We start from the raw sequence: 23,503 nt of genomic DNA on the forward strand, positions 1-23,503 counted from the left end.
ACACACACACACACACACACACACACACACACACACACACACACACACACACACACACACACACAGTGGTGGCTCCAGCTGAAAGTGTTCTCCAGGGACAGACTGTTGTGCTAACAGAGCTCAGAGAATCCACCACAGTCCCATTGAGAAGAGTTACATGTTTATTGCCAGTTGACAGAATATCCCCCCCCCCCCACCCCGTAGTTTTTGGTAGAGTAGTGGCAGTGGTAGTAGCGGTGTGTGTGTGTGTGTGTGTGTGTGTGTGTGTGTGTGTGTGTGTGTGTGTGTGTGTACATACGTACATATGTGCATGTGTGTTTGCTGGGGGTCAAATTGAGGCCCCTCACATGTTCGAGAAGTACCCTTCCACTAAATCCCAGATTATTTACCATTATCATGTGATCTCTATCTGTATAATTTCAAGAATGATTTGGACATTTTTCTCTAACAGGTTTAACTGTAAACAAAATATTTAAGGGTACCTTGTGGTACATTCAAGATTAATTCACTAAATTTTGAGTTGATAACTTCTTTATAATATAGAAAATATATACAGTGATGATACCAAGTGATTTTTAACCTCCATAAACCAAAAGTCGTTTACACTAACCCTAATCCATCCCGAAGCAGAGTCTCCCTTCTTCATAAGGTACTTACTAAAGGCTGGGTGTTGCCAGTTGCATCTCCTGCCTTAATGGCTATTTCCCTCACACTGGCTGTACGCTGTTCGCCAATTCTACCGGCATCCCCAGAGTGCATCATTTGACGGTGCCTGAAGTACCCATTTCTGCATGCTCTGCCCCTCCTGCTACTAAAAATTAAAGTTCAATTTTGTGGCAACCTAAAAAAGATTTATTTTTATATTAGGCTTATGAATATTTTGCCTGTATGTATATCTATGTACTGCATGCACACATGGTGCCCGCAGAGGTCAGAATAAGGCATCAGATCCACTGGAACTGGAGTTACAGATGGGTTTTGAGCTGCCATATGGGTGCTGGGAACCAAACCTGAGTCCTCTGGAAGAGCAGCAAGTGCTCTTAACCACTGAACCAGCCAGCCTCTGTGAGAACCTTTTTTGTTTAGGCGGATGGGGAGTGTGTTTTGTTTTATTTTGAGATGGGGTTTGTTGTCTAGCCCAGCTGGCTTATAAATTGTTAGGATTACAGGCTGGCCTGTGCTCTATATTGCTTTGTATTCCAGAGACTTTTTGGTAACTGTCCATTAGAACTTGCTCTAGACTTCATATCTTCAAGTGAGGAATAGTAAGGCATGGGTAAAAATGGTGGTCTCTTTTTTTGTTTCATTTTAGGAGGGTTTTTTTGTTTGTTTGTTTGTTTGTTTGTTTTTGTTTCTATTGTTGTTTTTTGAGACAGGGTTTCTCTATGTAGTCCTAGCTGTCCTGGAACTCACTCTGTAGTTCAGACTGGCCTTCAACTCAGAGATCTGCCCGTCTCTGCCTCCTAAGTGGTGGGATTAAAGGTGTGTGCCACCACCACCCGCCTGTAAAGTGGTGGTCTTTGACATATTTTTTATAATTGCATGTAAAGCATCACAACTACTCTATTTTAAACAGTATAGTTGTAAAATGTAAGTTATTTATAGCTTCTAGATTTCCTCTGAATTTTAATTTTCTAAAAGGACTTCATGCAGTTCTGAGCTACCAGTGACAGATTTGGGAGCATCAACCTTAAATAGCACGTCTTTGGGATGCACTCAACATAGGGAATAACACACAGTTGAGGGGAGCACAGAGAGGTAGGCTCCCACAAAAGAGACAAAGATTGAAATGCGGTGGCAGCTATAATTTTTTATCATTAATGTTGTTTAGCATGTTTCAACTAAATCTGTAATAAAGCAAATTTTAATAAACTGGTTGTTAAACATTCGTGTAGTAACATCGTCTAGGTTTCTATGTCAATAAATGTTTCCTCCTGCCTTCAGATATGACTTGTGAACAGTTCCAAACCGGAGTTCTGTGGGAGCGCTGCAGAGCATCCTTAACTCCCCAGCAGCAGGCGAGGGCCTTGCAGATCCCTGACTTTGTCAATGTGAAAATAAAAACCTCCTCTGCCCCAGCTTGCCACCCCGGAGGCTGCCCTGCCTGGGGGCTTGTGCCAGCCCTGTGAGGGGGGGCTCCATGCTACCTGTTCTCATTTAGGAGCTTTAGGTTAAACACCAAGGTGTAGCCTTATAAACTGGTCACTATAGAGGACTTCACTTAAGGACTCTTAGCAGCAGAGACGAGGACCTTCTTTTGAAAGCAGTCATGGATGGAGTGAGGAAGCCAGGTGTTGTAGCCTCCTCACAACCAGGGCTCTCAGGCACTTAGTAATCATAGTGAGGAACAGTGACTTCAGGGTTAAAATACTTTTCACCTGGAAATGTGAGGTAAATTTCCATTTCAATAGTTTCTGAACAGTGTTTAATTTCTCCTGTAAAATCCCATTTAGAGTATGGTACTGTCTGCCTGTAATCTGAGCATTCAGGATGTGGGAACAGGAGGATAAGGAGTTACGTAGTGAGTTTGAGGCCTGCCAAAAAATGCTGTTTTAAATGTATCTTTAAAATTTGGCGTTTAATAATTGTTGCTTTCCCATAGAAAAATATGAGGATCCTTTGACAAGTAGTTAAGGAATTTTCTTTTTTTTAAAAGTCTGACAGGATGTTACTTTGTAGCCCAGGCTGGCCTTAAATTCATGGTCGTCCTGCTCAGCCTCCTAAGGAAATTTCAATATTATAAATTGTCAGATGCATTATGCCTCATCATTGGCCTCCTAGGAAGTTGGCTAAAAGTCTAATCTATTGAAAAGCAAATACTGTTTTAATAAGGAAAGGAGTTAGGTATTAGTCTCTTGTTTTGGTATGAGAAACTAACAGAAAAATATTCTCATTAGTGAAAAGCTCAGCAGCTAGACAGAATGTGAACTGAGCAACTTTATGTAGCCTAGCTTTTTAATACATCAGTAGTAACACAGGCCAAAAATTAGGTGTGCCTTCTAGGTGAGCAACGTGGCGATGTGTGTGTGTGCCATCCCTGGCCTCCGTGGAGCCGTTTGCTTCAGGGTCCTGTGGTGTTTGACTTACTCAGAAAGACCCCCCTAGAAACCCAACCCGGGGCCACGAGGAGTCACACCGTGTGCTGGTCTCCGGTGCTGGGCAGATTAGCCGCCGCCGTTCCCTTTGGTGCCGTGTCTAGGACCGCACATGACGACCCCCACGTTCTCCACAGAGCCCGATACAGCACGAGGTTTGCAGTCTAGTGCGAGGGGCCAGCCTCACAGCTCTTCTCACTCTTTGCTCCACCCTACTTCATTCGTTTCCAGGCTTTTCTGTGGATAGTCCTCAGCCTTCTCCCTCCAGCCAGAAGAGCCAGCTGAGCCTGGGCCCCGAGCTTCAGGCCTCTCTGAGCACAGCTGAGCAGGGCTCATCCCCTGTTCTAAGCCCTGTCCTCAGTGGTGCAGCCAGGATGGACAACCCAGAAGAGCAGAAACACAAGGTGGGCCACTCTTGAGACTGACGGATGCAAACCCTAACTGGGGAGCCCCCGGGTGGGCAGGAAAAGACTGCTCACACCCCGTTGACCTGGTACAGATCATCTGAGACACTGTTACCCTTAGAACTCAAGGTTCCGTGCACACGCAATCCCCAGGTTTGTGTGCCAGGCTGTTTTGGCATCCATGGATCTCGAAGTCAGGTGGGAAGGGGACAGGCCATTCCCTGCAGGGGCCACTGCCTCTCCCCTTTGGTTTAGTGCCCTACTGGTTCCTTCCTCTCTCCTTGCTTACAGCCGAGTAACTTGGAGATGCAGTTGCAAAAGGAAGGTGGGGGGGAGGCTCAGGAAGATCTCTCATGGGAGACTTCCGGGATGAGAAGGGGACCTGGCCAACATTAGAGATAGTGCCTGGAGTGGGAGGTGCGGGGCTTTGTGACAGGGCATGACATGGCGTTCCTGTAGCTCTCTGTAGTGAGGGCACATTTTTAATATACAGTAGAGAATGAGCAAGCAGAAGATCCCATTTACTCATAGGTGCCAGGGACAACCAGTTCACCTTATGGTAGCCAATCTGGGATTACATCTTGGCAGGCAGTCAAACAATTATAGTCCGGGGGAGGGAGTAGACCTATAATAGAAAGCCACTGTGATCTCTTAGGGGGCCACAGCAGGATGAAGTGGGGTTTTGAGCATCAGCCAGGTGGGTAATAGGGGCTGAGTAGGTGGGACCTGTCTCAGGCGCCATCACAGAAAAGTGCCTTTCTTTTTCTTTTTCGTTTTCTTCCCCCAAGACAAGGTTTCTCTGTGTAGCTTTGGAGCCTGTTCTGGAACTCACTCTGTAGACCAGGCTGGCCTCGAACTCGTAGAGATCCACCTGCCTCTGCCTCCCGAGTGCTGGGATTAAAGGCGTGCACCACCACCGCCTGGGGAAAAGTGCCATTCTTTGCCATTCTTAGAAAACCTGTGCTCCCTGTTTGTATTTGCTCTCTGTGGTTCTGGCAGAAACACCCGGGACATCAGTTTATGAAGACACAAGTTTTATTTTGTCACACGGTGTCGGGGAGGGGGGAGGGTTAGCCCATGGAGAGGCGCTCTGCTGTTTGGGCCCTAGAGAAGCTGACTTGATGGGAGCCCCTGGAGAACAGCTGTTTAGTTTGTGGCCAGGACATGAAAGAGAAGCAGGACTGCAATCCCCTGAACCCTTTGGGGACATCCCTGCCCCAGGGGCCCAAAGAACTCCCACTGGGTCCCCCCAGAAGTTCTCACTTTCCATAGTGCTGAACTAGAGACCAAGGCTTTCAACATGTCGGCCTTTCAGGAACAGTCCGAATCCAAACTCTAGCCTAATTATCCAGAGGATGGCAGGGCCTCTGGGACATTTGACACACCTTAGCAGGGAGGACAAGACCCATTTCCACATGGTGTGAGGCAGGCCACTCCTTCCTCCGTGCCCAGGTATCCGCTAGAACCCCATCTTGACTAGGAGAAGTCCTTTGAACAGAATGAGGGAGATGGTTACAAGGTGGCTATCCTGGAGGCCTGCAGGCAAGAGGTGGCCTCCTCCCAGGACTACAGATCAGCCTGCGGTGGGGTCACTTGTGCTTCTTTGGCCACTTCGTGTTTGGCATGAACACAGTTGTCTTATGATCATTTTTATTCATTTTGGAAACTTAATAATCTATTTCACCATTTCCTTTTAACATTATCACATTACAAAAAAAAAAAGGAAAAAGCTAGTCGATCATCACCTGAGATGGTTGGGCTCACAGGGCGTAGCCCTAAGAGAAGGTGTCTGGTCATCATGATACACAACCTGAGAACAAGAACCGTCCTAGGCCCTGTGTTTCTGGAAAGGTCACCTCTAGCCTTCACAGATGCATGCTCTCCAGGAGGTGGCAGCCTCCTCAGCAGAGAGGATCATCTCCGGCAGCCCTTTGAGAGTCAGCTCTGGTCTGACAACTGTACAGTCCTGAATATCTAGGTCTACCTAATAAAGCCAGTATCAAGCATCGCTAAGCTCCTTGGGCGGCACAGACGGCCCAGGGCATCACAGGCCTTCCAGGGTCACTGAGCCAGAAGTCGCTGGGGTCTGACCTGAAGGTCGTCTTCTACCAGAGTCTCCTACTGTTCCAACTTTGTAAACCAAAGCCACTGATGACTCTCCTGAAGGATCTGGGCAACGTCCGTTCAGTTTGGTTACACATAGGGGCATGGGTTAGAGATGTACCACCCGATCCATGCCCAGGCCTGGCCAAGCCTTTATCCAGCTGCTCGGGTGTGTGGAAGAATAAGGAAAGGATGGCCCTCCAAGCCTGCTGGTGGGAGCAGGAACCAGCCTGTTTTCTTTCGTTCCACTGTCTTCTACTTGGTGCTGTTTTTAAAAAAGATTTATTTATTTATTATGTATACAACATTCTGCCTCCAGGCCAGAAGAGGGCACTAGATCTCATTACAGATGGTTGTACCCATATGGTTGCTGGGATTGAACTCAGGACCTCTGCAAGAGCAGCCAGTGCTTTTAACCTCTGAGCCATCTCTCCAGCCCTTGATGCAACTTTTTAATTGTATTTTATATATATATGAGTGTTTTGCTTGTGTGTGTGTATGTGTACCACATGCATACAGTGACCACAGAGGCAAGAAGAGAGCATCAGATCCCCTGCAAATGGAATTACAGTGGTTGTGAGCCACCGTGTAGATGCTGGGAATTGAACCGGAGTCCTCTGGAAGAACGGCCAGTGCTCTTAACCACCGAGCTGTTTCTCTGGTCTCACTTAGTGCTTTTTCCCCCCTTCCTTTTTTTAAAAGAGGTTGCTGAAGATCGAGTATTCAGAGGTCAGGATTGCCCAAAGACAGCAGAAGCATCTTTTGTTGTGTTGTGTGGGTCTGAGAGATGGCGCTATCCTGTGGTGACATGGGTGAAGGGCAGATGGTGCTGCCCCTCCGGGCTGTCCCTGTCACCATCCATCCATCTCTGGCCACCAGGTCAGCCTGCTTGGGTTTGATTTGGTCGCTCTAGAACAGAGCAGGGCAGTTGGTGCTTGCCACCATCAGAGGGTCCTGCAGAGTCTTCAGTGGTGCTCTTGGGACTGTGCTCTGGCACGTTTTCTGTCACAAAGTGAGGAGCTGGTCTGGGCCTCTGGACCTAGTTTCTATAGCACATGCAGAGTTAGGATGGGCTTTTGGCTTTCAGACAAAGGTAATTGCCGTTAAGAGGCCATCTTCCCTGACCTCTTTGTCCCAGGCTAAGGCCAAAAGTGTGCAAAATGAACAACTAGAACCTCTGTCCTGTTGTGAGGAAGGCTGGAGCCACCCAGCTCTCACTGCTGAAAGTTCATGGCATACCTATGTCAAGTCGGGGAGATAAGACTTTTTTTTTTTTTTTTAAAGATGTCATTGGATTTGAATTTTTTAAAAATGTTTTATGGCAAGTACAAAAAAATGTGGAAGGTTGTAAAAATAAGTGAGCTGTTCTGCTGGGGGAGGGCCACACTCCGAGAACAGCATGAAGATACCAAGGGGTGGAGCCAGGGGCCCAGGCTATCACAGTCGCTCCCGATCATTTGAGAAGAGCTGATGGAGAGGTTGTACGTGACTTCTGGGGAGAGGATGGCAGAACCTGGCTCTGAAGGATGTCGTCAGAGTGCATGACAGTGGTGTGTCCCCGACGGGTGGACGGCACTGCATTCCATGGGTTCCGAGACACCTAAGATGAGCACACCTCATTGCTCCTTTATTCCAGGCACTGAGAGAGAACATTGCAGTCTGTCTTGAACTAAATCGGGCCACAGAAGAGATGTGGTCCCCAAACATGGGCCTCCGATGGGGTCACCTTGCCCCCTGCTTCTCCTTACACAGCCTGTGAAGCATATTGTAGGCTAGCATGGTGCTTCCTCCCAGACTGCCTCAGCCTTCCCACCTCTGGTGGTGGGCGCTGATCTTTCCCTTGGCTTAGGCCAGAATTCGCTGCTTCTGTCATCACGCATCATGTTCACACCCGCACCATCTCAATGGACTTGTCCAAAGGCCTCTTGAGACTCCCGCCTGCCTCTCCAGGTCTGCTTGCATCCTGCATGCATGCATGCCACAGTGCATTCACCAAACACTCCAAACGCCAGAGGTCGGATGGCTTTCTTTCGTCCCCCTTTTACTATCCCACATCAGTTTCTGTGCTTGACATTTGTCCTGTGTGCTGGCCCACTCTGCCCCCTCCATGTGAGTGGCCCGATCACAGTCTTCGCAGGCTTCAGCCCTTTCCACCTTCACACTCCATGATAGTGCTCCGCCATGACTTGCAGCCCCTCATTGACTGGGAATGTCGCATTGCACGTTAGACAGACACAGCCCCGATGGAGATTGCTCAGCTCCTTAGACGGGTCCGTCTCAGGTCCAGTACTAGCAAGCACAAGGGAAGCCGCTGAAAGCCGAGCCTGGAGTTGAACCTGGGGTCTTGTCCACACCCAGGAAGTATATCAGCCAGCTCAGCACCTTGTCATAGGCACACTCAGAATACACACTTGTAGTTTTTGTTGTTGTTACTTTTATGAGGTAAGTTTGTTTTAATTTAAAATTTTCTTTTATGCTGAGCCATATCTCTAGCCCAAATTTATTTTAATTGCATACATGTATTTTTATTTATTCTTATTTTATGTGTCTGTGTATTTTGCCTGCATGTATATATGTGTACCATGCAGTGCCCACAGAGGCCATCAGCTTCTGGGACTGGAGTCCCAGGTGGTTGTCTGCCACCAGGTGGGTGCTGGGATTTGAACCTGGTCCTCTGGAAGAGCAGCCAGGGCTCTTAACCACTATGCCGTCTCTCTAGCCTTTAATCACATACATACCTGTTTAACATACACATGTGGTTCTTTATCTTTTAACCAGCTTCATCAATGGCAATGATAGAGGAACATAATTTCATCACAAAACCGATAATAAACCTCAGTTCTATTTTACATATATTAATATTTGAAAAGCAATTATTTCTCCAAATATAAATAACGTATAATGAGGGCAAAATGTGGAGAGAAATGTTAGCTGGGCTTTATTGGCTGTGTTTACTTACAAGTAAATCTCCAGGCAAGAGAGATGGCTATGTAGTTAGGAGTCCTTGCTGGTCCTGCAAAGGACTTGGATTCAGTTTCCAGCACCTACATCGGGTGGTTCACAACCACTTGTAACTGAAAGCCAGTGACCTCTTCTGGCTTCTGCAGGCACTTTTACACACTCAGTACACAGACATACATTCAGCCATACACATATACAAATAAAGTCTTGGTTTTACAGTAAATCCCTTTAGGAATTGTGGCAGGAATTTCCAAAATGCCATTAGCTTGGGCATAGCATGTTACAAACCTCAGGCTGTCCCTCGATGTGAAAGAAGTGTCCCCCAGAAGTGCGCTCACGGTTCTCTCTGCCTCTTCCAGCACATACCAGAAGACGAGGCCTATTTCATAGCCAAGGAGATTCTCGCTACAGAACGAACATATCTGAAGGATTTAGAAGTTATTACTGTGGTATGAAACCTTAGTCCTTGATCGTTTTGATTTCCTTAATATGCTTTAGATATAAACACAGAGGCGCCATCCTGAGAAATATCTTTGGCAATCTTGAGACCTACTTATGTAAATTCTGTTGAATATATTTGCCGTACAGCACCATGTCTAAGTCATGTTAGGTGCTGATGTCTTAAATTTCCATGATGCTGTACAACTAAGAATGTATCTATCTGGGAGCTTTGACCTAGAATTGTTTTGTTTATATTTGAAAATAATACGGTCAACAAAGAGGCCTTGTAAGAAATTCTGGTTTAGGCTGTCCTTATACCCTGGAGGGCCTTTGCTTGGTGTCATGAGGTCACAAGCCCTCAGAGGCATGGCCTTTCAGTTCCCAGCTGAGCCTTTCATCATGCCAAACTCTTCCCGTAGTGGTTCCGAAGTATGGTGATCAAGGAGGATGCCATGCCTGCAGCCCTGATGACCCTGCTCTTCTCCAACATTGATCCGGTCTACGAGTTCCACAGAGGCTTCCTGCATGAGGTGGAGCAGAGGCTGGCTCTCTGGTAACGATCCCGGCCATCAGATGGGACTGTTCCCTTGACTCCCTCCATCAGAGACTCCCACCCACTGAAACTTCCACAGCACACACTGCTGGCTCTGTGGGCTGGGTGCCTGGACCAGCAGTTCCTGAGTCCTGAACTCTCCTTGGGGAGTACCCACCCTTGACACATTGACTTGTCTCCGGAAGTCCCCATCTCCAGAAACTAATTCAGAACAACCATTATTTCATTGAAGTGTACTTCAAAATCCTATTCAGTGAGACAGAATAAACTTTAATAACAATACATTTTACTTATCTTATTCCAGAAAAGAGAATAGAGAAGCAAGTCAAAAAGGAAAAGTCTGTTTTCACCTGGTTACTGTGTATTTAGAGAGATGCAGTAATTGTTGCTGTCAAGTCACATTCTTTGCGCCTGCAGACACCTCATCATGACTCTGACTGCTAGGTGTAGTCCATGCCTACAATCCCAGCACTAAGGAGACAGTCAGGACTCTCATGTGGGCCAGCTTCAGCTGTTAAATCCTGTCGCAAAAAAAGGAAAAATGACTGTGACTACAGCTACTTGTTACCGTGGAATTTTCCAGAAGCTTCCAAGAGACTTATAAACCTTCTCGTTCCTCTGTTCCAGGGAAGGACCCTCCAGTGCCCATTTAAAAGATGATCATCAGCGAATTGGGGACATCCTCCTCAGGAACATGCGTCAGCTAAAGGTAAGGCAGGTCTGTGTGGTAACTCCAGGCCTAGCATAAAAGCTGTGAATGAAACGTCTGTGTTGCTCTCGGAACAGTGTTCCCCTCACAGCAGCACTCCCAAGAACAAGTTCATCTTCTCATTCTCCACAGCAGGGCTCCCCTCAGAAGAGGGTTCTTGTCGGCACAGTAAGTACCAGAACACTCCGCTCGGGACAGGACTCTCTGAAGAGTACAATTCTTTTCAAAACTGTCCTCTGAACAACATTCTACATTTAATAACAGTGTTGTCTTAACGGGGTTCCTCAGAACAGTATCCCAAAAAAAACACAGCTGTCTCAGGGGTTTCCTGGAAGGGATTTCCTTCAGAGCAGGATTCTCCTCACAACATGGTTCCCCTAAGAGTACTGGTATTCACAAGAGAAGTCTCTTCAGAACAGACATTCCTAGAGCAAGGTTCCCTCAGAGCTGCCTCTCCCTCAAAGTATAATTCCTAGCAAGGTTCCCCTCAAGACATCAGTCTCCAGAACAAGATTTCACCTAAGAAGATGTGCTTAAAATACGGGTCTCTCAGAAAGAGGAAATGTTTTCCTTCCGATCAGCTCTTCTCAGAACGTGGCGTCAGGAGGGCTTGCTCAGTACAGCTTTCCCTTCAGAACTGCCCACCTCTCCTTCGGTTTCCCATCAGAATGCCTTTCCCCAAAGTAGTGTCCCCTAGAGCAGCCTTACCACCTCAGAACAGCCTTTTTTCTAAACAAGGTTCCCTCAGAACTGAGTTCCATAGAACAGTGTTCTCCTGGAAGGGCAGGTCCCCGTTTCCTCTTAGAATGATATTCTCCAGAATGAAGGTTCACCCCAGTACAGTGTTCCTTTCAGAGCAGTGCTCTAAGAACAACATTCCCAGTCTACAGAGATGGCTCAGTGGTTAGAGCACTTAGAGTACCTGCAGAGGACCTGGGTTGGGTTCCCAGCACCCACACTGTGTCTCATAACCATCTGTAATTACAGTTCCAGAGGATGTAATGTCCCCTTCTGAGAGGACATGGTGGTGTCCTTAATTCCAGTACTTGGGAGGTAGAGGCAGGCAAAGCCAGGGCTATATAGAGAAACCATGTCCCTGTCTGTCTGTCTGTCTGTCTGTCTGTCTGTCTCTCTCTCTCTCTCACACACACACACACAGTGTTTTTGAGAGTGTGTGTGAGTGTGTGTGTGTGAGAGTGTGTGTGTGTGTGTGTGTGTGTGTGTGTGTGTGTGTGTGTGTGTGTGTAAAAGAAGGAAGAAGGAGATAAGGCTCTCCCCAGGAGAGGGGTCTCCTCAGAATAGCATTCCCCTCAATATGATTATCTTTTCTCCCTCCCTCAGAACATCATGCCTCAGCAATGAGTTCCCTTCAGAATAGGATTTCCTGTTCACAGCATTCTCTCTGAATGGGGTTCCTCATAGCGGGGTCCCCTCAGAGTACTCTTCCCTGGAGCAATATTTCTCTCAATATAATTTCTTTCCTTTTCATTTTTGTTTTGTTTGTTTGGTTGGTTGGTTGGTTTTTGGTTTTTTGAGACATGGTTTCTCTGTGTAGCCCTGGCTGTCCTGGAACTCACTATGTAGACTAGACTGGCCTCGAACTCAGAGATCCACCTGCTTCTGCCTCCCGAGTGCTGGAATTAGAGGCATGCGCCGCCACTGCCTGGCTACTCAATATCATTTCTCAAAGCAGGGTTTCCCCCGGAGCAGATTCCTCTAGGAATATTATTCTCCCAAAACGGTTCCCTAGACAGCTTACCAGCCAAACTATGCCCCTCAGAATCGGGTTTTATTCAGAATATCTTTCTCTAGCATACTTACCCTCGGCAGAGTCCTCTAAATAGGGCTCCCAGCAAAGCAGCCGGCCTCAGAGCAACATTCCCTTTAGAGGAGTGATCCTCAAAACATGCATTTTCAGCATAGTGTTACCCTCAACGGGACCCCCCTAGGATCCTGCTTTTATCCAGTCCAGAATTCTCCTTAGAACACGGTGCCTAAAACAGAATTCCCCTCCGACCGTGGTTAGCTCTGCAGCAGGGTATCCCTCAACACAGGGATCCTGTCAGAACAGTCTTCTCAGGGCAGTACCCCAAAGCGTGGCTGCTCCCTCTCTCCCACAACCGGGTCGGCACTGAACCCGGGCAGAGCTCAGATGGGTTTAGTTCTTGCTCGGTTCTCAGGGTGTCCCATGAGGTGAGCTCTAGCTCCGCTGGCCTCTGAGGTTTGCTCTTTATCCATAGATGGAGGAAAGGCTCGTGGTCTTCCACCACATGAGCGTGGAGGGAGGGGTCGGCCAGCCGTGGGTGTGGTGAGGCCCGGCTGTGCGGGAGCCCTGACCCTGGGAACGGCACGGGGCGCACACTTGGGGTAGAGCCTAAGATGGGCAAACATGGGTTCTGTGGAAACGGGAACTCTGTTGGACCTACCACACTGTGCATCCCTGTTACACCCTGTCAGCATTCCCAGCTGCTCTGTGAAGTCCACACGGGGACTGTGCCCAGGCGACAAGCTGCCTTCCCACCGTCCCTCCATCATGTCTCTCCACCTGAGCCTTGTCCTTTTGGGCCTCCGTAGGAGTTTACCAGCTACTTCCAAAGACATGACGAGGTCCTAACAGAACTGGAAAAGGCCACGAAACACTGCAAAAAGCTGGAGGCCGTCTACAAAGAGTTCGAGCTCCAGAAGGTCTGCTACCTGCCTCTCAACACATTCCTGCTGAAGCCTGTCCAGAGGCTGGTCCACTACCGTCTGCTGCTGAGACGCCTGTGTGCTCACTACTCCCCCGGGCACCGAGACTACGGTGACTGCCACGGTGAGTGAGGGCACCGTGCCTCTCCGCTCTGAGGGCAGAGTTGGAAGCGTAGACGCCATGGCTCTACCCCAGAGGGGCTGACAGCCCCAGTGCTCACAACTGGCTGCCGGCCTGGCCCTCCACCCGGCTGCTTTGGGGACCTGCCTCTCTGTTCCCAGCCCTGACTACCTTCCATGGCGTGGGGTACTGTGACCAAGGAGGTGTCCTGCTGTCAGGATCACTTACTCGAGCGCACTGGGGGATGGTGCATATCCTAGAATGACCTCTCTGGTAGGTGTTTCCGCCCTGGAAGACTTGATTCTAAAACTTAGCAGGTATTTGAGCCAAGCGGCCTATTGGAAGTTTCTAACTTATGTGAATTGTTAAAGGGACAAAAGGATAAAGTCTAAATCCTGTTCACTTACAAATAGAAATTTTAGTTATAGTATATACTTAGTACAAGAACATTCTGTCTGTAAGTCATTGAAATTGACATTAAAATACAATTAGCTAGGAGGGGTGACCCATGGATGTAATGTAATTCCAGCTACTTGGGAGGTTGAGGCAGGAGGATGACTGGAGTCCAGGAAGGGGGTCACTGGAGTCCAGGAAGGGGGTCACTGGAGTCCATGCAGGAGGCTCACTGGAGTCCAGGTAGCAGGGTCACTGGAGTCCAGGAAGGAAGGTCACTGGAGTCCAGGAAGGAGGGTCACTGGAGTCCAGGCAGGAGGGTCACTGGAGTCCAGGTAGCAGGGTCACTGGAGTCCGGGATGGAAGGTCACTGGAGTCCAGGAAGGAGGGTCACTGGAGTCCAGGTAGCAGGGTCACTGGAGTCCGGGATGGAAGGTCACTGGAGTCCAGGAAGGAGGGTCACTGGAGTCCAGGAAGGAGGCTCACTGGAGTCCTCTGGAGCCGGAGTTACAGATGGTTATGAGATGCCATGTAGGTGCTGGAAATCGAACCTGGGTCCTTGCTATATGAGGAGTCAGTTCTCCCAACCACTGAGCATCTCTCCAGGCTCACAGAGGCAGAACAAGGCAATGCAGATGCCCAGACCTGCAGACTGCAGCTCCCATGACTCATGTTCAGACTGCAGTAACATCGCTGGTTCCTCCTGGTGTTTTCAGTGTTGTGTACGTAGCATTTGTAGAAGAATGTGTTCACGATTTGTGAAGCATGATGATTTCTGTGTGTGCTCCTCTCTTAATTTGCTTTTGCCTCTGAAAGCTACAAGCACCCTATAAGGAACACCAGCCATCCTTGATTCCATGAAATCCCGTCAGGGTGGGACTGAGAACAAGACGGTGTCAGTTGGGGCTGGAGACCTTGTCAAGCTGCTTGTGGAGGGGGGACCCACAAGTGGGAGGCCCTGTGGTCAGGCAGGAAGAGGGTCCTGATAAAGGGGGAGCAGGAAGCTGGAGAGATGACTCGGTGTTAAGAGCACTGCTGCTCTTGCAGAGGACCCGAGTTTGGTTCCCAGCATCCATGTCGGGTGGCTCACAGTCTCCTGTAACTCCAGTGGTGTCTGCACTCGGGTGTGTACATGATCACCCACAACCACACACACACACATATACACAATTAAAGACGAAACTTCTTTTACAAGAGGTGAGAGCAGTCCCCATGAGTGGGTCCGGCAGGGAAGATGGGCCACTGCTCTGGGCGGGGGGCAGGAGAGGGACAGGACCAGTCAAGCAGCTGTGGAGTCTGTGTTCATCTCAGTGAGTTTCCTTCCTGTTTATTGGCCTCTTACATTTGCTTCAGCTCTAAGTGGCCATCTGTTACAAGAAGCAAGTTACTTCAGATATTTAAGGCACGATGACCTGATCTCCGTAAAGAACTAATAGGGCTTTGCATTGTTTATAGAACCTGCCCCTTTCCAGCAGGCCATGGTGTCAGCTGCTGTACCCCTTGGCTTCAACAAAGCCAGAGCTTCCGGGGCATCTGCAGGGACCGTCCTTGATCAGGAGCTCATGCCAGGGGGGCCGAGCCCTGCAAGGAGTCTCCAGTGTCTCAAGCTAAAGCCACCCTATAACACACTGGCTCTTTCACAAGGCAGAGAGTGGGGGTCTTGTCCAGGGGTCTGAACTGAGGGACCTCTCCACACAGAGGCACTGAAGGCCATCACAGAAGTGACCACCAGGCTCCAGCACAGCCTTACCCGGCTAGAGAACCTCCAGAAGTTGACTGAGCTACAGCGGGACCTGGTCGGCGTAGAAAACCTCATTGCCCCTGGAAGGGTAAGTGGCGATACTTGGGAAAGGTTTTATGCCTGTTGTCTTTAATTGAATTTTATTTTTTTCTTTTTTTTTTTTTTTTTTTTTTTTTTTTTTTTTTTTTTGGTTTTTCGAGACAGGGTTTCTCTGTGTAGCTTTGCGCCTTTCCTGGAGCTCACTTGGTAGCCCAGGCTGGCCTCGAACTCACAGAGATCCGCCTGGCTCTGCCTCCCGAGTGCTGGGATTAAAGGCGTGCGCCACCAACGCCCGGCTTTTAATTGAATTTTATTAATGCAGCATAAAACTCACCCCTTTAAAGTATGTAATCCAGTGGCTTTCGGTGTACACACAAACGTATGTAGTCATCATCACTAACTGGGAGCATTTTCATTACCCCAGAAAGAAGCCCACGGGAGACCCATTAGTAGTCAGTCCCCGTTCTGGTGGAGCCAGCGTGGAAGAGCCGCCCCACGAGGTGCTGGGAGACTAAGAAAACGCAGTAGCAGGAAAGGTGGTTCACATCCACAATCCCAGCGCGTGGGGCTGAGGCTGGAGGATTTTGAGTTTGAGGCCCGTTTAGGCTGCATGGCGAGACTCCATCTCAGAAATCCGAGATGAAAAGCAGCAGAATAATCTTGTGAGAGTTTCTCCCCTCCTCTGGCTTGTCTTTTTACCCTCATTGGTTACATCATCTGTAGTATTAAAACTTTTCATTCTGAGGACACTCAGGCTATCTTTAGTTGTTCACGCCTTAGGTGTCATAGACCAGAAATTGTTTCCTAACCCAAGATTCATCACCAATTTGTTTTTCTTTCCTTTCTCTTTTTCTCTTTGGCGGGGTCTCATGTAACCCAGGCTGACCTCACGTTCACGACGTATTTAAGGATGACCTTGAACCTCTAGTCCTTTTGTCCTCCGCCTCCTGAGTGATGGGATCGTGGGTGCACACCACCACACACTGGCTTCTGTGACAGCAGGGACGAACATGGGACTCTGTGCACGCCTGCCCAGCGTGCACGGACTGAGCCACGTGCCCGTCTTCCGACCCGTTAGTCCAGCTTGATTCCTTTGCACGTGGATATCAGGCTATCAGGCACATTGGTTGGGTTGTCTTGTCCGTAGGTGTGTGGGCTTCTTCTGGACATACAGTTCTATCCCAAGGGTCGGTGTGTCTCTTGCCTGTGTCTCCTCACCATGATCCTTTGCTCTCGACTCAGTACTGTTGACATGAAGACTGGGGCAGCAAGCCTAGCTGGCCCCACTAAGGACAGAAGTTCACGTACAGGTGGTAGACCGTCCCGTCTCCTAGGGAACTATCCCGCTAGGACTGTTTTCCGTCTTCTGTCAGCACGCATGTAGTCTCCTGTGTGCCTTACTTGGTGTTTGGAGGGCCGCACCCACCCAGGCATCAGTCATTCTGATTGGCCCCTTGTCTTTGACTTCTTTGTTTTGAGACACGGTCTCACTGTGTAGCCTCGGTTGGCCTGGAACTACACCATGTAGACCAGGCTGGCCACGAACTCATAGAGAGCCTCATGCCCCTGCCTCCTGAGGACAGGGATTAAAGGCGTGTGCCACCACACTTGGCTCCTTGACTTTCTAAGCCTTTGTGGCAATAGGGGTCTTGTTCTCTATTGAGTACCCAATGCAGGGTAGCCAACTATAAGCACCAGTGTTTGTGGAGACTGTCCCTTCTCAAACCTGCTTCTGCCCAGCCTTCCCACAGCAGAACTCAGATGGACTCTTCATGACCTCATCTCCCAGTGTCTCCCCACTAGAGTGGACCTCTTGGTTCCCTCGTCTCAGGGCAGGAAGATGACTGGGGACCAAGTTGGTACCAGGAGAGGACGTGGGTAACTAGGGGTACTATTGAAGAGTAGGCTGACTCTCCCAGACGGCTGCCACTCGGCAGGGCTCAAAGAAGCCAGAGGGGCTGTCAAGACCGCTCAGCAGAAAGATGTGTGTGTAGGCCTGACACCCCGGTTTGATCCCATAGCCCACAAAGTGGCCGGAGAGAAGTCCTGACAGTTGTCTTCTGATCCCTACATGGATGCTGTGGCGTGTGCACACAAGCCAGCCAGCCAGCAAGCTAGAGGTTGCTGTTGGCTGCCATGACCTTTGGCCCAACTAGCGCATGTCTGTTGCACTCTGGCTCACAGGAGCCCTGGTTATCTTTCAGGAGTTCATCCGTGAGGGCTGCCTTCACAAGCTCACCAAGAAGGGCCTGCAGCAGAGGATGTTTTTTCTGGTAATGTTTCCCCAAACTGCATTTCCACTCTGGGAGGAGTCAGTGGGCAAAATTCTGTCAAGACCTCCCTCTGCCTGCTCGCTCAGCCCCAAGAAGCTTCCTCCCAGGTGGGAGCTCAGGGTCGCATGGGAACTCAGGAGGTCTCCTGGGAGTGAGCAACAGGAAGCAGCTGCTCCGCCTGTTGGTTCCCACTCCACATTCTGGGAGGACAAGCAGAGCCAACATGGAGATGTCCATGTGGCTGCAGAAATGTTCTGGTGGCCCAGTGGCAGCCGAGGGGTCTCAGTGCTGGCCTAGAAACTGGCGACAGAGGACCCGACCATGTGTGTCCTCATCTTAGCGGGGTTTCTTTTCCAAGTGCCCCGGACTTGATCTGTGCAGGTGAGGGGCCAACTGACGGTGCCAGCCAGAGCGCCTGACTGCTTCTACTGACTAGGCCAGCCCAGTGGGGGACTGCTGGCGGGTCCCCATTTCCGCTGGTTTATGTGACTACTACATATATCTGGTCAAAAAGGATCAAAGGAATGAACTTTTTCCCCCAGCCACCTCCAGTCACTTTGGTAGATCTGGTAGACACATACTGGCCACTGTAGTTCACCAGAGTCTAACTATATTTACATTGAAACCCTGTCCCTTGTTGGTACAATTCACTTGTCTAAAAGGCTTTTCATCCCTCAGTTCTCAGATATGTTGCTGTACACAAGCAAAAGTGTCACAGGGGCCAGTCATTTCCGGATCCGGGGCTTCCTTCCTCTACGCGGCATGCTGGTGAGTGGCAACATGCTTACCTGAGGTTTGGCTTTTAGGTACCGGGCTGGGCTTCTGCCCCACCTCCCTCACACAACAGCAAGCCTGAGGTCTTTTTCAGTGGTGAGCAGGCCACGTGATAGTAAGGGAATATGTTGGACTTTTCTTGTTTCTCCTCAACCTCTCATGGCTCTTGTTCTTCTTGACCCCCAGACTACACCATATTCAACCAATGGGCAGCTGTCTGGGTCAGTCTCCTTCAGCACCTGACAGCATTTGCCCACTTTACCCACAACTCGGAGTGGTTTTGGGTAGACAGCTGTTTCCATATGCCACAGTTATGATGCTCACCCGGGAGCAACCATCCCTTGGACAGACACAGGCTTGTGTTCACTGTACTGTGCTTGGTACAAAGCTGCTTGGGGATTGAGTCATTGATGCTGCTGCTGCGAGCTTTCTGTACACCCTGAATATATGCCCACAGGGATGTCTGTACACCCTGAATATATGCCCACGGGGGTGTCTGTACACCCTGAATATATGCCCACGGGGGTGTCTGTACACCCTGAATATATGCCCACGGGGGTGTCTGTACACCCTGAATACATGCCCACGGGGGGGGGGGCTGTACACCCTGAATATATGCCCACGGGGGTGTCTGTACACCCTGAATACGTGCCCACGGGGATGTCTATACACCCTGAATACGTGCCCACGGGGATGTCTGTACACCCTGAATATATGCCCACGGGGGTGTCTGTACACCCTGAATATATGCCCACGGGGGTGTCTGTACACCCTGAATATATGCCCACGGGGATGTCTGTACACCCTGAATATATGCCCACGGGGGTGTCTGTACACCCTGAATATATGCCCACGGGGATGTCTGTACACCCTGAATACATGTCCATGGGGATGTCTGTACACCCTGAATACGTGTCCATGGGGATGTCTGCATACGTGTCCATGGGGATGTCTGTACACCCTGCATACGTGTCCATGGGGATGTCTGTACACCCTGAATACGTGTCCATGGGGATGTCTGACCTGGGATAACAACTAGACTTTAACATAACCCAGTTTATCAACTTTGCCTATAGAGGTTATGAAAACCCTGATTAAGAGCGGCAGAGATGGCTGAGCAGTTAGGAGTGCTGGCTGCTCTCCCAGAGGACACAGTTCAGTTCCCAGTACCCACGTCCGACAGCTCACAACTGCCTGTAACTCCAGCACCAAGGGACTCAGTGCCATCTATGAGCACCCTCACAGACACAGACACACACAGACACACACACACACACACACACACACACACACACACACACACACACACACATGAATAAAAATAATAAATCTTTAAAAAAATAAGAGCCAGAGGTGGCTCAGCTCGTAAGAGCACTGACTGCTCTTCCTAGGACCCAGGTTTGATTCCCGGCATACACATGGCAGCTCACAGCCATCTGTCACTCCAGTTCCAGGGGGGCCCACACTATCTTCTTGTCTAGGTGGGCACCGCATGCACATGGTGTGCAGGCATACGTGCAGGTAAAACACCCACATACATATACATATACATAAAATAAAAAGAAATAAATTTCAAAACAAATTTTAGAAAAAAGAAAACCCTGTTTAAGGTCACAGAGTCAGGAAAATCTAGAGCAGGGAGTGCTTCTCAACCCATGGGTCGCGACCCCCAGCGCTTGACCGACTCTTTTACAGGGATCACATAAGACCATTGGAAAACAGACATTTGCACTACGATTCATAACAGCAGCAAAATCACCGTTATGAAGCAGCAATGAAAATAACTTCATGGTTGGGGTCACTACCTGAAGAACTAACCGAATTAAAGGGTCACAGCATTAGTGGTTGAGAACCACTGATCTGGAGGATGTCTTCCCCTCATGTAGACCCTGGAACCTGGCCTGAAACTTGTCCTGGAGACACTGAAGGCAAGGGCGACACAGCGTGTGTTTCCAGGACCCCTCTGCAGTGGTCATCTGCGCCCCGCACACTGCTCTGGTGTCTACTGCTGCAGCAGCATGCTGGCTTCCTTTCTTCCTGACTGTAGCCTCTGCTCAGCCTTGAAACCGATGTTTATAACATGTGATTCCACGTGGCTGAGTTAGCAGGGGCCACCTCCGGAAGCCAACCCCCTTGTCTGATGCCTTACTTTTAAAGTACACACCCTATAGGGGAGACACTGGAAATATTAGGTAAATGTCACCGTGACTACAGCACCCCAGGCTTAGCTGTGGTGACTTGTTTCAGCTACCACCTACCACTTTATGACCAGTACTGTTTTTTGTCAGTAATTCATCCTGAGCACTCTGTGACATTCTCTGACTTCTCTGGTGCAGTAGAGGAATCTGGTGACAAGTGGCAAGCTCCAGTGTACCACACCTAACGTGTCATCAGGCCAGTATGGTCTTTCAGGAGCGCACACCACATTATTGGGCTCTGTCTTTCAAACATCTTCAAATCCATCCTCACAGTGGTCCCATCATGCAAAGCGTGTGTTGCTCTTAGTGTCTTTGCTCATGGCTGCCCAGCAGTAGTACCAGTCAGGTGCTGACAGTGAGTTCTAAATGTGCACCTGGCCTACAGTACAGGAGGGCCATCCCTCTGCCTCCCCTGCCCTGGTGAGGGGGCGTCATCATTTTACTCTTCCAGCCCTTGGACGATTGATTGGCAGGCTAACCAAGTCCCTAGCCTCGGCACTTTGTTTTTTTGCAAAACAATCACTCAGTGTGTCTGTTGCTTTGTCCCCATTTGTGCGCACCAGTGAAACCTTTTAAAGTAGAGCTGGCTGGTCAACCTTTCCAAGTGTTGGTGTGTGTGCACAATTTCATGTGTGTGTGTGGAGTGTGTGTGTGCGTGTGTGTGTGTGTGTGCGTGTGTGTGTGTGTGTGCGTGTGTGTGTGTGTGCGTGTGTGTGTGTGTGTGTGTGTGTGTGTGTGTGTGTGTGTGCGCTCGCGCGTGAATGTGGAAGCCCAGGGGTCAACATCAGGTTCTTCAGGTTTCTTTCCACCTTATTTTTTGAGACAGTCTCTTACTGAACCCAGAACTCACCAATCAGCTAGCCTGGCTAGCCAGTGGGCTCCGGGGATCTGCCTGACTGTCTCTCCGATGCTGGGACTACAGATGCTCAGTGTCATACCCAGCTTTTTACGTGGGTGCTGGGGATCTGAACTCATTTTACTGAACTGAGCCATCTGCTCAGCCCCAGGCCACAAATGCTTTTATCATGGAGTAATTACCTTTTTTTCCTCTATAGTTTAGTGGAATTTAAAACTCCATCCTGTAGAGGTGTCTTATTTTGGAATGGCCTCTGAAATGTGGAGGGTGACATTAACCATTTGTTGAAGGAATGCTGTAGACATGTTGCTGTGGTCAGCCCTTCCCGCCTTTTCCATGTAGGATTTGTGTAGCCCTTTTGACTGGACATGACACTGCATTGGCTTTTGGCTTTTGGTGTTTTGAATGGGTCTTTCTACGTAGCCCCAGTTGTCCTAGAACTGTGCAGAGCAGGCTGGCCTCAAACTCATGACGTTACCTGCCTCTTCCCACCTCCTGCGTGTGGGATTAAAGGTGTGTGCCACCACACACAGTCCTATTGGCACTTTTTAATGCGTTTAAGATGTATTTTTATGTATGTGTGGGTATGGGCATTTGTGGACTGGTGTCCTTGGGTGCCAGAAGAGAGTGTTGGATACCCTGGAGCTGGAGTTACAGACAACTGTGAGCTGTCCAAGTGGGCGCTGGGACCCAAACTTTGGTCCTGTGAAGGACCAGCAAACATCCTTGATGGCGGAGCCACATCTTCAGTTCCATTTTTCAGTCTAGAGTTTTCTAGATGTGATTAGTTAGGGATGTAGTATTCTCTCCAGATAGTCGCTTCCCCATCATTTTTGAAGCCTCCATGCTCTCGCTGAATGCAAAGACTGCCTGTTTTGTGGGACACCTCATCTTCTACTTTCCTTACGACCGCATCGTCCTCTCGACTACAGTGTCATCCATGGTGGAGGTGGCTGCCGTGTGAGGGACTGCATCTTACGCCATCCTTATCCCCACTTTTAGATTCTCTTTTGGTGTGCAAGCTTGACAGCTCAGGTTGGGTCTCCTGGAACCCATGTAAAAGTGGAAATAGATAACTATGCACACATGCACACACACTCACTCACATCATACACACAATGATAACACACTTTTTAAAAATGAATTGAAGTATTCCAAGTAAAGTCTGGAGCCATTTAGACAAATTACGTTCCAAAACACCATTGGCATTTCTACTGAAATCACACGAAATTTAAATATTAACTTGGGGGAAGACTAACAGACCACATTCTGTTAAATGGCTGGCAGGGTTCTAATCCAGATCTTTTCTGTCGAGAGTAAAGTTCAGGGATTTTGTCTTGTGGGCTCCGTCTGTATAGGGAACTATGCATTCTTTGGGTCATCTATAATGGGTAATCCTAGGGCTACACAAGTGTGTGTCCTTATCTACACTATTCAGAGAAAGAGAGTGGGTCTTGCTTGTGAGAGAGGAGCTTGGTCATGTTAAACAGTTTCCTTCTATTGCAGAGGTATTTACTGTCAGAAATATTAGAATGTTGGCTTTCAGCAAAGGTGTTCTCAGTATGTAAAGAGATCACTTTTTCTGCCCTCTGATAGGATGAAGTCTCTTACTAAGCTTTCTAGTATCACACCATCCTTGCATTCTTTTTTTTTTTTCTGAGACAGGGTTTCTCTGTGTAGCTTTGCGCCTTTCCTGGAACTCACTCTGTAGCCCAGGCTGGCCTCAAACTCACAGAAATCCACCTGGCTCTGCCTCCTGAGTGCTGGATTAAAGGTGTGCGCCACCACTGCCCGGCCATCCTTGAATTCTTTAAGTCACCTTGCTTGGTGCTAGGACACTTCTTTTATGATTTCAGGTTTGATTTGGTAATATTTTATCTTGGAATTATTCCATCAAATCATTAGTATGCTTTGGTTGAAATCAGTATGCAATGGCTTTTCTTGGCATCTGATAAAGATCTTGGTGCCAGATTGACAGATGAATTTTCTAAAATGCTCAACATCTTCTTTGCTTGATTTTCAGCTAATAGTGCTGGACCCACCGGTGAGTATTTCAGTGTCTCTAGATCATATCAGTCACTTGGCGGCAGCTGCCAGAATATAGGGATCCAAGTGTGCCCTGGACTTCCCAGTAGTCATATAGACTTAGATTGT

The 23,503-nt window shown here is 48.8% G+C and overlaps 1 protein-coding gene across 2 annotated transcripts in view; it reads left to right on the forward strand.

Moving 5' to 3' along the window:
* Farp2 (FERM, ARH/RhoGEF and pleckstrin domain protein 2) overlaps nt 1–23,503 on the forward strand; it is a 97,790-nt gene that overhangs the window by 69,605 nt on the left and 4,682 nt on the right. For both annotated transcript variants that reach the window (XM_076549675.1, XM_076549676.1), the window contains exons 14-21: nt 3,327–3,499; nt 8,923–9,012; nt 9,424–9,557; nt 10,185–10,266; nt 12,841–13,078; nt 15,167–15,297; nt 17,453–17,521; nt 18,200–18,289. In XM_076549675.1, coding sequence (XP_076405790.1) covers nt 3,327–3,499; nt 8,923–9,012; nt 9,424–9,557; nt 10,185–10,266; nt 12,841–13,078; nt 15,167–15,297; nt 17,453–17,521; nt 18,200–18,289 — 1,007 coding nt within the window. The remainder of the gene's footprint in view (nt 1–3,326; nt 3,500–8,922; nt 9,013–9,423; nt 9,558–10,184; nt 10,267–12,840; nt 13,079–15,166; nt 15,298–17,452; nt 17,522–18,199; nt 18,290–23,503) is intronic.

Source organism: Peromyscus maniculatus, chromosome 13, assembly GCF_049852395.1.
Source record: "Peromyscus maniculatus bairdii isolate BWxNUB_F1_BW_parent chromosome 13, HU_Pman_BW_mat_3.1, whole genome shotgun sequence".
NCBI lineage: Eukaryota > Metazoa > Chordata > Mammalia > Rodentia > Cricetidae > Peromyscus > Peromyscus maniculatus.